The 15,083-nt window shown below is 41.0% G+C and overlaps 1 protein-coding gene across 1 annotated transcript; it reads right to left on the bottom strand.

Moving 5' to 3' along the window:
• Nucleotides 1–954: 954 nt before the first annotated feature.
• On the bottom strand, nt 955–12,401 carry LOC142740724 (chymotrypsin-like elastase family member 1). Its single transcript, XM_075850141.1, has 8 exons — nt 12,296–12,401; nt 11,617–11,714; nt 10,465–10,565; nt 8,058–8,183; nt 5,292–5,428; nt 4,303–4,448; nt 3,903–4,052; nt 955–1,078 (listed from the first exon to the last, which is right to left on the bottom strand). The coding sequence occupies exons 1-8, from the start codon at nt 12,333–12,335 to the stop codon at nt 1,070–1,072; spliced, it is 807 nt and encodes a 268-aa protein (XP_075706256.1). The 5' UTR covers nt 12,336–12,401; the 3' UTR covers nt 955–1,069.
• Between the last annotated feature and the right edge of the window lie 2,682 nt (nt 12,402–15,083).

Genomic DNA, 15,083 nt, shown 5'->3' with positions numbered 1-15,083 from the left:
CGTAAAACGAGGCATAAAACGCCTCGTTTACGCCTGAAAATAGGTTGTGTGAACCCAGCCTTAACGGCTCCGTGCTCTGTTTATTTATTGTAATGCAGCATGGTAAAAAAAAAGGCTACTGCGTTAGAAAACAGCCCGTTAATGGCCGCCGTAAAAACACCTATGGGCGGTCACTAATGGGTTAAAGGCTATGTACACCTTTCAAAGGCATTCAGTGTGATTTGTGCAACTTTATAAATAGTTTTTATTAAAAATTATTTTAACTTTTTGAGATACAGCTGTTCTGTATTCTTTATACAGAGCAGCTGCTTCTTTTTCTAAGACCTGGATCCGTCAGTGCCGTGGACCTTGCACTTGTAATCTATCACATCTAAGTTATGAACTTAGATGGGTATAGGATTCCGTGAACGATACAGCTGCTCTGTATACAGAATACAGAGCAGCTGTATCTCAACAAGTAAACAGAAGTTCTAATAAAAACTATTTATAAAGTTGCACCAATCACACTGACTGACCTTTTTATTGTTTTAAAAAAAATGCCTTTCAAAGGTTTACATAGCCTTTAAGCAGAATAGATCATTATATTCTCATGTTTACCACATATACAGTATAATCTAAAACTTATATCTCTGTTGGTTGAATACATGCATTGATGGCATCTAGATATCTACTCTATATGGGTAGAGTTGGATAAATCAAGTCTGGATTTTGCTGATCTCGAACAGAAGGTATTTGATTTAGAGGAAATATGGACATTCTCATTATATGTGGTCTGATTCATTAATATTGATATTGTGCCACAAAATCTCTGAGATAAAAAGACCTGAACATACAGTAAGCAAGACATGGATCAAGACAGGCACAAATCTGGTTTTCAGTGACTGTGCAATCCATAAACAGTGAGCGGGATGTTGAATGTCATGTATTACATATGGTTTAATAAAACGCTCAACAGTTTTGCTAGTACTTTATTAGCATGTAGTTTTCATTCAAACCAATACAGTAAAATGATGTTTTGTAGCTGATGGTAAGTTTTCCTCTGGAGAGAAAGATGAATGCTGTAATCCATTTAGATATTCTAAAAAAAATAATATATAAAGTTAAAACCTATAGGGGGGGGGGGGGTATTTAAAAACAGATATGAATTACACATAGTTTTCTAGATGTCCATCCAGTGGTTATTAGACAGTGTCATTACAATATCAGATATTGAAGTCAATGGGAGGTCAGAGGCGTAAACGCCCGAAGATAGGGCATGTCCCCTCTTTCTCCCGCGAGGCGGTTTTACCGATCGCGGGAGAAAACCGCCCCCACCTCCCATTGAAATCAATGGGAGGCATTTTCGTGACGTTTTTGATGAGTTTTGCGGCGCGGTTTCCGCGTCAAAAAACTCGTCAAAAAAACTCAGTGTGAACATAGCCTTAAAGAGGCCTAAGCCAGAAAGTGAAATTAGCAGGTAGTGTCTATGTAAAATGATAAAATGTATAGCTATGAAGCCTGATGCAGATATAGCCCAACATGTCATAGCAGTTCGGAATACGATAAGGTAAGGCCACACATAGCATATCGCCACTGGCGTAAATACGGGTCCATTTTCACACGTATTTGACCCGTATTCCACCAGTATTTACAGACGCGTGCCCATAAATACGGATCCGGTGTCACCAGTATTCCACCCGTATTTACAAACCCATTTTCTCTGCACTAATCGGCAGCCCCTTCTCTCTATCAGGATAGAAGGGCTCAAGGCAGAGTTTCCGCAGCGTTTGAAAGTTAAAAAAAGTTCATACGTACCTCGGCTGTTGTCTTGGTGACGCGTCCCTCTTTTGACATCCAGTCTGACCCCCCTGGATGACACGGCAGTCCATCTGACCGCTGCAGCCTGTGATTGGCCTGTGATTTGCTGCAGCGGTCACATGGGATGAAACGTCATCCCGGGAGGCCAGACTGGAGGAAGAAGAAGAAGAGTCCTGGGTAACTTTTAATACTATTAACTCCAGCGGTAGTCACTGTCCCGGGTGCTGGAAGAGTTACTGCCGATCAGTTAACTCTTTCAGCACCCTGGACAGTGACTATTCCCTGACGTCGCCTAGCAACGCTCCCGTAATTACGGGTGCACACACGTAGCCACCCGTAATTACGGGAGCCCCATAGACTTCTATGGGCCTGCCCGTGCCGTAATTACGGCCTGAAATAGGACATGTTCCATATTTTTCAACGGCCCGGGCAACTTCCCATAAGCAAACGGGAAGGTACCAATGGCCAATAGAAGTCTATGGGCAGGTAATTATGGCCCGTAATTACGGGCGTTTTTACGTTCGTGTGCATGAGGCCTTATAGGTATGAAACGGCAATGTGTTTTTTTGTCATTTTTCCAAGCAAGGTTGAATAATTAAAAAGAGCAACTTGTTTCCATAATAATTTTTTTATAAGACCATGGCTACACAGCAACTTTTCGTCTCTGCAAGTTGTGGTAGTCACAAGTCACGGCATTAACGCAAACTAAATGTTTCTCAGTGGGAAACAAGGTCTAGGGCTAACCTTGTGACCATCACAAAAAGTTTATCTGCCTGCCAGCTTTCCACGACAATAAAAGCTGATCACCCCCGGTTTCTTAAGCCAGACCCTCAGTGATCAGCTCCCCAGCTTCAATTAAAGAAAGAAGTTTCCCTCTATGGGACAACCCCTATAAACAACAGCTTAAAACCATGCTATGTTTTGTCCATATGTCCCATGCACCTGACCTGATCCTGCTGCACAATTCAAGTTTTGAAAAACAAAATTAAAATCTGACTGGTTCATCAGATGTACACACTGATCAGCCTTAAGGCCACATGCACAGGGCCGTGCCTATAATCACAGACTGCGATTTCGGGCACGGCAGGCCGCCAATGGCCGCGGACAGTCGCCCGCATTTTCGGCCCGTTCTCCCATAAAAAGTATGGGAGCACGGCCCGTAAAAAGCAAAAGATAGGACATTTTAAACTTCTACAGCCCGGACACCTTCCCGTAAATAAAGGGGAAGGTATCTGTGGACAATAGAAGTGAATGAGTCCGTAATTGCGGATCATAATTGCGGTCCGCAACCACGGACAATTTTTAAGGTCATTTGCATTGGGCCTAACATAGAAGATTGCTTCTACAATTAGATTGTGATCACACAGTAATCCATGATTGTTCGTACTTATCACTTGTTTGCATTTACCAGCATAACTGTTAAAGAGTACCTGTGACCTCTCCTGACTGTTTTAGTAAATAATTGTATTCCCCATGAAATAATTCTGAAGCATCTTTATTTTAGAACTCTCCATTCTGTCGTTCATCTGTTATTCCTCCTAGAAATGTATTAATAAATTGCCAACTGGGTATTACCAGTTGGGGGGTGTCCTTACACAGACTGACAATGACCAATCAGTGCTCACAATCTCAGACTCTGTAGGGATACGCCCCTTTGACAAGGGGAATGGTAACATCAAGGTTTTAATTCATTCATACATTTTCCGGAGAAATAACAGGAATGGCGCAAGGCAGAGTCCTTAGGAAAAAAAATGTTATTTCATGGTGAATACAAGTATTTACTGAAACAGACATGTCCGGAGAGGTGACACATTAAACACATAGACAGTTCAACAACAACAAGACATTTATATGTTCATGGCTGTAATTGTCTTATGACTTTCTTCTGGCTATAAACCAAATTTACATAAAATTACCATATTATATGAAGGCTATTAAATACTCATTGATGGCCTTTTTACTTAATGTAGATTGATGGCATTTCTAAGCTCTATTCTACAGCACTATAGTTATCTGTAATGTTAATTATTTTGAAATCCCTCTACATAGCTGTTATATAGGGAGATCCTTGATAATATTTGGAAACAATCATAGACGTCACTTACGCTGTTGATCCAGGAGATGTAAGAGGAGACTTTGGTAAATACGGACGGTTTCTGGTAGTAGTTGCATCCAAGAGAGGATCCAAAACTTACAATACCATGGACCTGGTACACACCATTGACAGCGCAGTTAAGGGGACCTCCAGAATCACCCTAAGTATAAGGAAACAAAAACTACAAAGTCCATATTTGATAATACTAAAATCTGCTCTAAAGGACAGTGTATAATGACAGAATATATGCCCCTCAGCCGACATACATACCCAGGTGATTTATGTACTCCATCTCATGTATCGAAGGATATTGGAAGAAATTTAAGAATTATGGGCAATTCATACATTAACTATATTCTTTGTGTAAATTTGTGCATTAAAGGAAAACATTACAAGATGATACAACTTACATTGCAGGAAGATTTCACTCCATCTCCACCAGCGCAGATCATGCTGGTCTTGACTGTGCTGCCCCACCAGGAGCTAAGCGAACAGGTTGAGTGGGCAACAACGGGCAGAGTGGCTTGCTGGAGATTAGTGGCAAGAGATCCTCCAGCTGCAAAAAGTAGGCTCTTATTATAATCATTGTAAACACCGTAGACACTGTATGAAATTGTGATGTTTTACTACATTACTATGATCAACAATCAGTATCTGGCAGACATTACATTTACTTGAGTCATCTAAAGGCTATGGACACCTTTGAATTTTTTTTTTATTGTATTGCACTGATTTTGGGGTACAAATAAGTTCCAAATAGGTCTTGGTTAAGCATTTTGTAATGTTTGCATGTGCAGCCTGCATGTATTATCACACATTGCAGGCTGCTTTGTCCCATTCCCAGTAAATTGTTGCAGTGTAGTGCACTGACGGCTCAATCTTCAGTCCATCTGTCTCCTCTCCTGAGTGCTTATAAACAATTATCTTAGCTGAAACATTATCGAGTTTATCATGATTCAGCTACATAAAATGTTGGCCGCTCTGTCATGACAACCATCCTCACTCCGCAATCGTATCGCAGGGCGGCCAATGGGATGCCCCCTTCTGTCTAATGGATTCGATGACGTAGCCGCTATTGACCGCGGCATCGAAGCAGTTAAACATCCTGGATCTGAGTTATCTCCAATGTCAGCCTTAATTTACAGCTAACACCCATGGGTATGGAGCAGGCTCACAGGCTTAACTCCCTTCCCATCAAATGTCGGAAGGGGTTAAAATATTTGAACAGCTTAATACAGCCTTCAACTGCTATATAAATTCTTGTACAATTTTGCATATAATAATGGTGACCCAGTGTATTTAGTATATTAGCGAACATTATCTGCAAACTAAAGCCAGATTACTTAGTACAACAGAATGAAGCTCATTGTCTGGAAGAAATTGTACATAGAGAACTTACTGCTAATTCTTCCCCATCCGGTAACAACACAATTGTAGTTCTGGGCCAGGGTCGAGCCACTTGCTGGCAGTGCAGCCACTTTCACAGCATTGTTCAGGGAAGCACTGGAGGCCAGCCACAGGATAGCAATATCATATCTGTATGGAGAGAAAAAAAAAACATTCTTCGTTTTCTAGTACTTCATGAAAAGTTCTAATCACATTAACCCGTTAAAGGGAATGTGTTGCTAGAAAAAAATGTTATTTTTTTTTGTTAAACAATTAGTGTATAGGTGATTAAACATTGTTCTAATTTTTTTTATTTTTTTCACGAGTCAGGAAATATTATAAATTAGATTCTAATTTATAATATTTCCCAGTGCTGGTCACTAGATGGAGCAATTCCCAAAATTGCAGCATTGCATGTGGTAAAGCAACCACATTGCTTTATGCTGCAAAATTTGGGAAAACTCACTCGCTCTAGTGAGCTCTCAGAATCCCCCCCTCCTTTATCCTGGCTAGTGCCGGGAGAAACGAGGAGATTGAACGGTCAAACCTCCTACACTGTGTGTCGCCATTTTTTGAGCTAACACACAGTGTAGTAGGTTTACATACACTAGTAAACACACAGTAAAACACTTACATACACAGAAATCACTTACCTGCTCCAGACGCCGCCGCTCCCTCCGGTCCGTCCGCTCCGTCTGCTACCGCCGCTCCAAGCGCACAAGTCCGGAAGCCGCGACCGGAAGTAGTAATCTTACTGTCCGGCCGCGACTTCCGGTCTACAGGAAAATGGCGCCGGACGGCGCTCAGTTCAACTTGGACTGTGTGGGAGCGGCGCATGCGCCGTTCCCACACAAACGGCGTACACCATAGTGGATGGAACGGGCCCCGTTCGCATTCACTATGGGACTGTAGCTGCCGTATTCCATGTCTGTATGTGTCGTTAACCGACACATACAGAAATGTAAAAAAAAATGGCAGCCCCCATAGGGAAGAAAAAGTAAAAAAATAAAAAAAAGTAAAACACAAACACACAAATAAATATAAAAGTTTTTAATAAAGCACTAAAATCCAACTGATGTAAAAAAATTTTTTTTCGTGACCCTGGTCCTTAAGGACGCGGCCTATTTTGGACCTTCAAGACCTAACATTTTTTGGGGGTTTTTCCTTGCCGCCATCCAAAAGCCATAACTTTTCTTTTGTAACGTTGTACGTAGCTCAATGATAGCTCTTTTATTGCGGGATGAGTTGTAGCTTTTGTTGCCACCATTTTGAGGTACATGCGATTTGTATGGTAGTTTTTTTATGCTATTTAATACACAGTATAACTAACATGTTAACTTAATTCTACAGGGCGTTATGATTGCGCTAATATCAAATATGTATAGTTTTTAGCACTTGCTCAATATAAGCATGTTTTATGAAGAAAAAAAAAAACATTTTATATCACCACATTCTGAGAACCATTACCATTGCAGTGCTATTTTTCCAGCCAAAATGATGGACACCTTGAAGCAACCTGACGGACCCCATTGTAAGTCAATGGGGTTCCATTGTGCGACAGATCTAGCACTGTGTCGTGGCTTCTTTTTTAAACAGAAGCCATCACGAAGATGAGAACATAACCTAAGACCATGTTCATATCTGCGTTGGAGGCTCAGTTTGGATTCTTTGTTAAAGATGCCGCCAAAAATCCCAGAGAAAATAGTGCAGCATGCTGTGCTATATTGTCCGGGAAAATTATGGAAACCATGAAGGCACTAAAGAAGCTGATCATGACCGACTAGGTAAAATATCTGATCATAACTTAAAGAATGAGAACTGATGCAAACCAATCCCCCTGGTGTCAGATTGAATTACATGGAAATAAGTAGGATTTGTTAACAGATAATAGAACCGAGGCTGTTTGTGCACATCTGTGTTGGAGGCTCCAATAAGAGCAGATTCCATAAAAAATACCAGAAATAATAGCGCAGCATAACATTTTGAACTACAAGATGGAAACCCAATGGACCCCATTAAAGTCAATGGAGTCCATCGGGTGTAGTTGGTGTACATCATGTGATGGATCCGTCACAGCATTGAATTCCATATTTCTGCTCAGAATTCAAAAAGCAGATATGAACAGAGCCTGGGACGTAGTCTGTACGTAGTCACACAGACTGCCTGCAGCTCTGTACTAAGGAGCCGTAAGCACTCTGGGTGCTGCGATATGGTTCCTCTGTACAGCACTGTATTATAGAGATTTTCTTATAGGGGAGAATACAGTAATACATAATACAGCATCTGATGGAGCATGCTATGATATCAATCCGACAGAAAAATCCTTTGTATGTTTCCATATGAAATCAGAGGCATACGGATGTACATTAGGACCCCAAAGACTTCTATGGGTGCTACATTATGACTCCATACAACTGGAAGGTTATACAGCCCTGTGCATGAGCCCTTTAACGGAAGATTAGCTACTTTGAGTATCTACTAGAAGAGAAGAGCAGTGCAGGAGCATGGAAGAAGCACTGGTATAAAGGTACTATGACTGTCACGCACTATAGCTGACATTGTAATGGCGGCACTTTTGGCTTATTGGTTTATATGGTTACTATTATCAATGCTTGTCCATTTTAGAGTGTTAAAAGCGCGTGCTAAAACGATACACTTTTTTTTTGTTCTTTTGATATCTTCAATACATTAGTTGCTTTGCACTTGCTGTTGTCATTGGTAGGGGTGTCCTTTTAATGGTAATCCCATAAAATCTAAATGCAAAAAGATGTTCACTTACCCAGCAGCAACACTGTTGGAGTTCCAACTAGCATGTTTTCTGATGGAAGAGACTGAAATGTACTGTTCCGTACCATCATTACCACTAAGACTGTGCTCTCCAAGGCCCACGCGAAAAGAAACGTTTCTATTGATGATGAGAAGGAGAATTATATATATATAGTCAGTTGTACTTTCATAGTCCTTTTTGAAAGCCTAACCTAAAAAGGTTTTTTGCAGTCTTTTTAGTAACACACATTCTGAGTATGAAATAAAACGTCATTCAACTAATGTTTTAGAAGCCAAACAAGATGCATCACTACGTTGCTACAGCTGTCCTTCTACTCTTCTTACTTCCCTCTCCCACTTATGTTGTTTTACTGAACACTAAGTGAGAAACTGCAGCTTCATCACCCTCTTCCCCCTAGTCCCTGTCTACTATTTAATGTTGGACATGAATGAATTAAAAGAAGTACAGTAAATGCACATACAGCCCACCTGTCAGATGCATGGATGTGTAGGACAAATACCATCTGAATGTATCTGAACCTAGAGAATACATTGAACCTAGAGTCTACACATTGTTACTCTACCAAAGCAGTCCTCTTAGTAGCTGGCAACACAATGCACCTAGTCTGCACTGGGAAAAATACCTTTCCAGGGAATAAACATTGTACTATAACACTGCAGGGGCGTAGCTAGGGGGTGGGCAGGCGGGGCATGTGCCCCGGGTGCAACCCGGTGGTAGGAAAGGGGGGGCACCAAAGAGCAGCTGATCGCTGCTGATAGGCGCCTGCAGCAGTTTTAGGAAGAGCCAGGAAATTACGGCGTTCTGACTGGGGTCTGTGACGGCCAGGGAGTGGACCAGTCCAGTCACCTGACTTGTCACCTGACCTCAAGTGAGGTCAGATGAGACTCAGGTCAGGGGACAGGTCCACTCCCGTGCTGCAGCCTTCCAGCTCTGCTGTTACACATGCCGAAAAGCAGAGAGGAAGCTCCGCCCACAGCCCATCCTGACCTGTGATGCTGTCAGCAAGGAGACATGGTGAGTGTCTGTGTGTGTAGTGTGAATACAGTGTGTGTCTCTGTGCTTGTATGTGTATAGGTTACAGTGTGTGTGTGTGTGTGTGTGTGTGTGTGTGTGTGTGTGTGTGTGTGTGTCTGTCTGTGTATCTGCATGTGTTTGTCTCTTACATCTACTACATTATCTGTACTCAGAGAGTTATCACTGTGTTATCTGTGATGTTACATAGGACTGCAGGTAACATCTACTACATTATCTGTACTCAGAGAGTTATCACTGTGTTATCTGTGGTGTTACATAGGACTGCAGATAACATCTACTACGTTATCTGTACTCAGAGAGTTATCACTGTTATCTGTGGTGTTACATAGGACTTCAGGTGACATAACTACATTATCTGTACTCAGAGAATTATCACTGTGTTATCTGTGGTGCTACATATGACTGCAGGTAACATCTACTACATTATCTGTGCTGTGTACATATGTGCCTGTGTGGGTATATATGGGTCTGTTTGTGAATGTGTCTTTGTGCTTGTATATTTGTGCCTTTTATGTATTTGTATATGTTCCTGTCTGTGTATTTATCTGTGTGTGTTTATGTGTCTGTACATCTATATATTTACCTGTATGTATATATTCCAGATGTGTGTATGTATATTTGCCTGTATGTCTAAATATCTACCTTTATGTATGTACAGTATATATGTTCCAGCGTGTCCATATATGTGGTTAATGTTTGGTTTGTGTAGGGGGTGGCAATAGAGAGTCCTGCACAGCGCGCCATCCAAGCTAAGGCCGGCCCTGGCTGTCACCAACCCTAGTCAGAAGGAACTCCGTCGCTGCCTGCGCCGAATGACCACCTCAGCTTCTCCGGTAAGTCACACCAGGCAGAGCGGAGAGTGGTAGCGGTAGGCTACCGCTCACCGGTCTGTTCACAGTGTGGCGCTAAGTACAAGGGGGGGGGAGTGTGGCGCTATTTAAAAGGGGGGAATGTGGCGCTATTTACAAGGGGGGGAGTGTGGCGCTATTTACAAAGGGGCAGCGGGCTGTGTGTGGCGCTATCTACAGGGGGCTGTGTGTGGCCTCTTTAATTTATTTTCTTTTAATTTATTTTTATGTTAATTACATTATAGAACTATATTGCTTGTAAAATGTAGAAATGCTTTTATACTCGAGTTACATTAAAAAAATGGTGAAAAAAAAATTACACCTCATTGATTGGTAAGGAAAGAAAACATGGCAAGGGGGAATGAGATGTCGGGAAATAAATGGGGGGGGGGGGCGCCAATCTGAATCTCTGCCCCAGGTGCAGGAGAACCTAGCTACGCCTCTGAACACTAATACATTTCTAAAATGTTGAATCCCAATGGACTTCAAATGTTAATACACGTTTCGATTTTTACCTGTCCACACAATGAGCAGCGGTCATCACACGGTTAGCACGGATCAGGGAAGCCCCGCAGGTGTGGTACCAGCTACCGCCAGACAAATACTGGAGGGATACCTTGAGGTAGACAATAATAGAAAATAGCATAATAGTTCTTGTTACTTGACACTGCAGTTCTTTTCCCATAGTCCTTGGAGTTTGTTTACCCTTCCTTATCTCTGGCCCATGTTCTGCCCTGCTGAAATCCATTCCCGTTTTTGGCAAAGAAGTATGGAAAGGAAACCAAACTTCAGATACTGTATTTAAATGAGCCAGGTCATTATGTTGCACTCACACAGGGATACAATAAATTCTATATATGTCTGCTATAATATTTCCTAACTTTGCTTAAATCAGACTAGGATTTATGAATATTTTTAGACTTCTCCAATCCATCAAGCAGACAGCGATAATCTTAGACGCTCTGAAGTTTATAAAAAAAAATGGCCACAGTAGATCTTTGATGTGTCCATGTTCTATCCTCAAATCATTATATAGACATAAATGAACACTTGGTGTGTTCTTATGAATTATATTGTCTTTGTCTTGGCTATTACATATTCTAACCAAGAAGGGATGGCATAGTTAAATAGAAAAATACTTACTTGAACTTAGTCTACCTTAAACTTGGATCCTTTTTCAAAAAGCCTAACCAATGCATTGTATTGCATCCATGGGTGCTACTCCATGTAGTCACGTTGTGATGGCCACTGGACAATGCTTCGAGCTGCAGTAAACTATAGGCTGTCCCGCTACAATTGTAACATTACATACTGCCAGTGCGGCCACACTGGTGATTCTATCAGGGCTACTGACTAAAGAGCCAGAAGTCCAAATATACACAGATGTATACAAATGTAAGATAATACTTATTACAATGCCAGATATTAGATATAACTGATCTCACTTTTTCTTTCTTAGAAATAATAAACTACTGTTTATTAGCAACCAAAGCCAGGGTGAGTGACCTTACGATTCAGAAGGACCATTCTCAATAGGAATGTTAAAATACAAAAAAATATGCTGAATAAAGGTTGAAATTCTATTATAACTGTATATTAAATGACAGCTATATTTTATAAAAATGTTATAAATCCTTATTCTTCTGCATATAATGGTTCGTACTGACCTGCCAGGGCCAGGAATTCTTTGGTGCATTTGTTCCTCCTACCACGCGTCCATTTTCATTATCTTCAAAATAGCGGATGTCATCCTCATGACATTGTCCTTTGTGTAAAATAAGACAGACATTGGAATAAGCAGAACTTTTTAGAAATACTTCTATAAAACAAGATCGGTATTTATAAAGATCATTTAACGATTAGAATATTCAGAGCGAACGCCTGGTATTTATGGGATCATGGACGACAGAGTAACATTGTACCCACATCACCATCCTTACCCAGATCACCCTGGGCACCTAAAGCCCATTTGGTCCCGACATCTTGTGATGGGGATATATACTTCCCCAGGTGGTGGCTGCTTTCAGGATTCATTTTTATAATGTAATTCAATGGCTGTAAGGCATTCTAGGGAAGTAGGGCATTTGGAGTGAAGCAAAATTGTCAACTGAGAAATATGCAAAGCTTTTTGTCTACCTCAATGCAATATTAGATTTTCATGATTCAGGGTATAGGTATGGCAATGAAATCAAATATCATTGGTTTCTATGGATTGATGTACGTAGCCACATTTTCTAATTGAGCAAACCTAAAATAGTTTCCTTTTTAATTTGTCTGTTGATTTTATTATGTTGTCCATTTTATTTTTCTTCCTTGTTTGAGATAAAGTTGGAAGCATGAACTTACCGTAAAGGACAAGAGTGGCAAGCACAAGAAGCCTGAGCATTGTCAAATGATTCAGCGAGAAATCTCCTGTAGAAAACTACTTGTGGTGTCTTTCTTTTTTATACCACTGAAAAGTGCCCACTGGCAGTGAGAATATATCCAGGTGTTGTAGATAAAACAGATGGCAAGAATGTATCCAATTTTCCTCAAGGGCAAATAACACATAAATATGTTATTTGAACTAGACTATCGCTATTGGAAAATAATAAAAATGTTAAAAAGTTTGATAAAAAGGTTATCAAGCGGTTTCCAATGTGTGATGTGTGCATGAATTACACCGCCTTATTTTTCCTTTGACTTACAATGTTAGTCAATACATAGTTCCTATTAAAAACAAATTTCAGTAGACAGTCTTTTTAAGGGTTCATGCAAATTGCTAGATTATGTATACGTGTTGTTAGATACATAATACGGTATCCATAGAGCGCTATATGCCTCTGATTTTATACATATAAATCCGTTAGAAAAAAAACCCACAAACTACATTATGGAGATATTCTCCTCCAGAAGCAGTGAGACACCATACAATAGTACATGGACTGCAGAAGGGACTACGTGCTTCCATACTGGCTCCGTGCTTTTCCGTGTGCATGAGACCTAATATATAAGTGGGTTTATGTGACTTTTCCACATCCCTGCTAAAACATCAAGACTAAACACTAGAAGAACTAGAAAACTGCACAAAAATGTAGATACAGCAAGGGTTAAGGACCAAATCTTTGTATACCTACATATAGTTGACTTTCTAGTGATTTATTTCTCAACTCCAGTTTTCAAGTACTCTAAATAGGTCATGATTTGTGAAGATCCCATACAGAGAACACCTGTGGCAAATGCTGAAACACTGAAAATAATTCTATGACCTGTGCAATGCGATCCGGAAACTCTGAAAAGATGACGTGTTGGGGGTACTCGAGGAACAGCGGTGAGAAACACTGCTCTAGTATATATAAAGCCCTAGTTCTAGACTTTCCTGTAAGTTTTTTTTATTTGTGCAAAGATATTTTATGGTAAATATAACCATGATAGGGACTTATTACGTTTTTTAGCACCTCATGATTTGACCATGTTGAGCAACCCCTATTCAAGCTATGTTATTTGACAGCTCATTTCAGGCCTGTGTTTGTTGGGATGTCAGTTATCAGTAGCTTTATTACATTTTATGTTAGTAAATTCCATTATGTGTTCCAGTTGTGCAAGTAGAGTATATCAGCGTTGTGAGAAACTAGATATGGACTGCAGAATCCACAATATATACATTGATCTGAGCCGCTAGGCATAATTTATAAACATGAACATGAGGTTCTTTGTTAACATTTTGATCAAACTGTATAAGCCCACTTGCCACTTCACGGCGACCTCTTTCAAAGTGGGTCCCTACTCTATCTGTTGCAGCACCGCATGGCGGCCACTGCCACCGCAGCACCGCTCCTGCAGAGGGAGCAACCCAGGGGCCCGAAAGCACCCATGCTATCAGGCTGGGCCAAGCCTCCTTGGCTCTGGGCCACGTCCCCCCACAAGTGCAGCACTACAGCAACAGACGCCACCCCACAGCACCACAACATGTGAACAGATGGAATAAGCTCACCTTACCATGCGCCCCCAGTGGCCAACTGAGAGCACAAGCAAGAGCAGAAATACTTATGAGGTCATTTCTGAATTAAAATCAGCTGTTTTTTTCTCAAATGTGTGGCGTGCTGGTGCCAAGTAAAACAAAAAAATTGGGGAGGATAGACTATACAATATCAGCATTGTGAGAAACTAGATATGGACTGCACAATCTACAATATATACGTTGATCTGGGCCACTAGGCTAAATTTATAAACATGAACATGAGGTTAACAAAGAACCTCATGTTCATGTTTATAAATTATGCCTAGCGGCCCAGATCAACGTATATTTTGTGGATTGTGCGGTCCATGTCTAGTTTCTCACAATGCTGATAATGTAAAGTATATGCACCTATGTACAAAGAAAAGAAGATATAAGATACATGAACTATGAAGGAATAGTTATATGGCACATACATTTTGTCATATTGTGTCACCAGACTTAGCCTTTGCCAACTCTTATGATAGAGCCATTTCATGTTTTGTATGGTAAATTAGCAATCTGCCCAGAGCTGTATAACTCACATGATGTTCTTATGGCAGGTTGTACTTACTGTAAGAATTAGGTATATGCAGATTAAATAATGATATACCTCCAAAGTGTACCAAAAACTGCAGGACATGCTTGAGATTTGACCTCTGTCTGTTTGGACCAACAACATACCTCCCAACATCCCAGATTCAGCAGGACAGTCCCATATTCTTGGTGGTGTCCTGCTGTCCCGGGCGGGTGGTGGTATGTCCCGGTGTCAACTAAGCTAAGGGGCTATTATAATGTAAGGGGGCATTATGTATGGGGACGCGATGGGAGTATTATACTGTATGGGGGCAGCAATAGCGACGTTATACTGTATGGGGCAGCTGTGAGGGCATTATACTATTAGGGGGCAGCAATAGGGGCATTATACTGTATGGGGGCAGCTATGGGGCAATATACTGTATGAAAGCAGCTATGGGGGCATCATACTGTATGAGGGAAGCTATGGGGCAATATACTGTTTGAAGGCAGTTATGGGGGCATTATACTGTATGGGGGCATCTATGTGGGCATTATACTGCATGGGGCAGCTATTTGGCATTATCGGGTTTGTATGGGCGAGGATTGGGTGGGGTTAGAGGCGTGGCTTAAGAAAAAACA

This window comes from Rhinoderma darwinii, chromosome 2 (genome assembly GCF_050947455.1).
Source record: "Rhinoderma darwinii isolate aRhiDar2 chromosome 2, aRhiDar2.hap1, whole genome shotgun sequence".
Taxonomy (NCBI): domain Eukaryota; kingdom Metazoa; phylum Chordata; class Amphibia; order Anura; family Rhinodermatidae; genus Rhinoderma; species Rhinoderma darwinii.
This window is presented reverse-complemented; position numbering and strand designations above follow the sequence as displayed.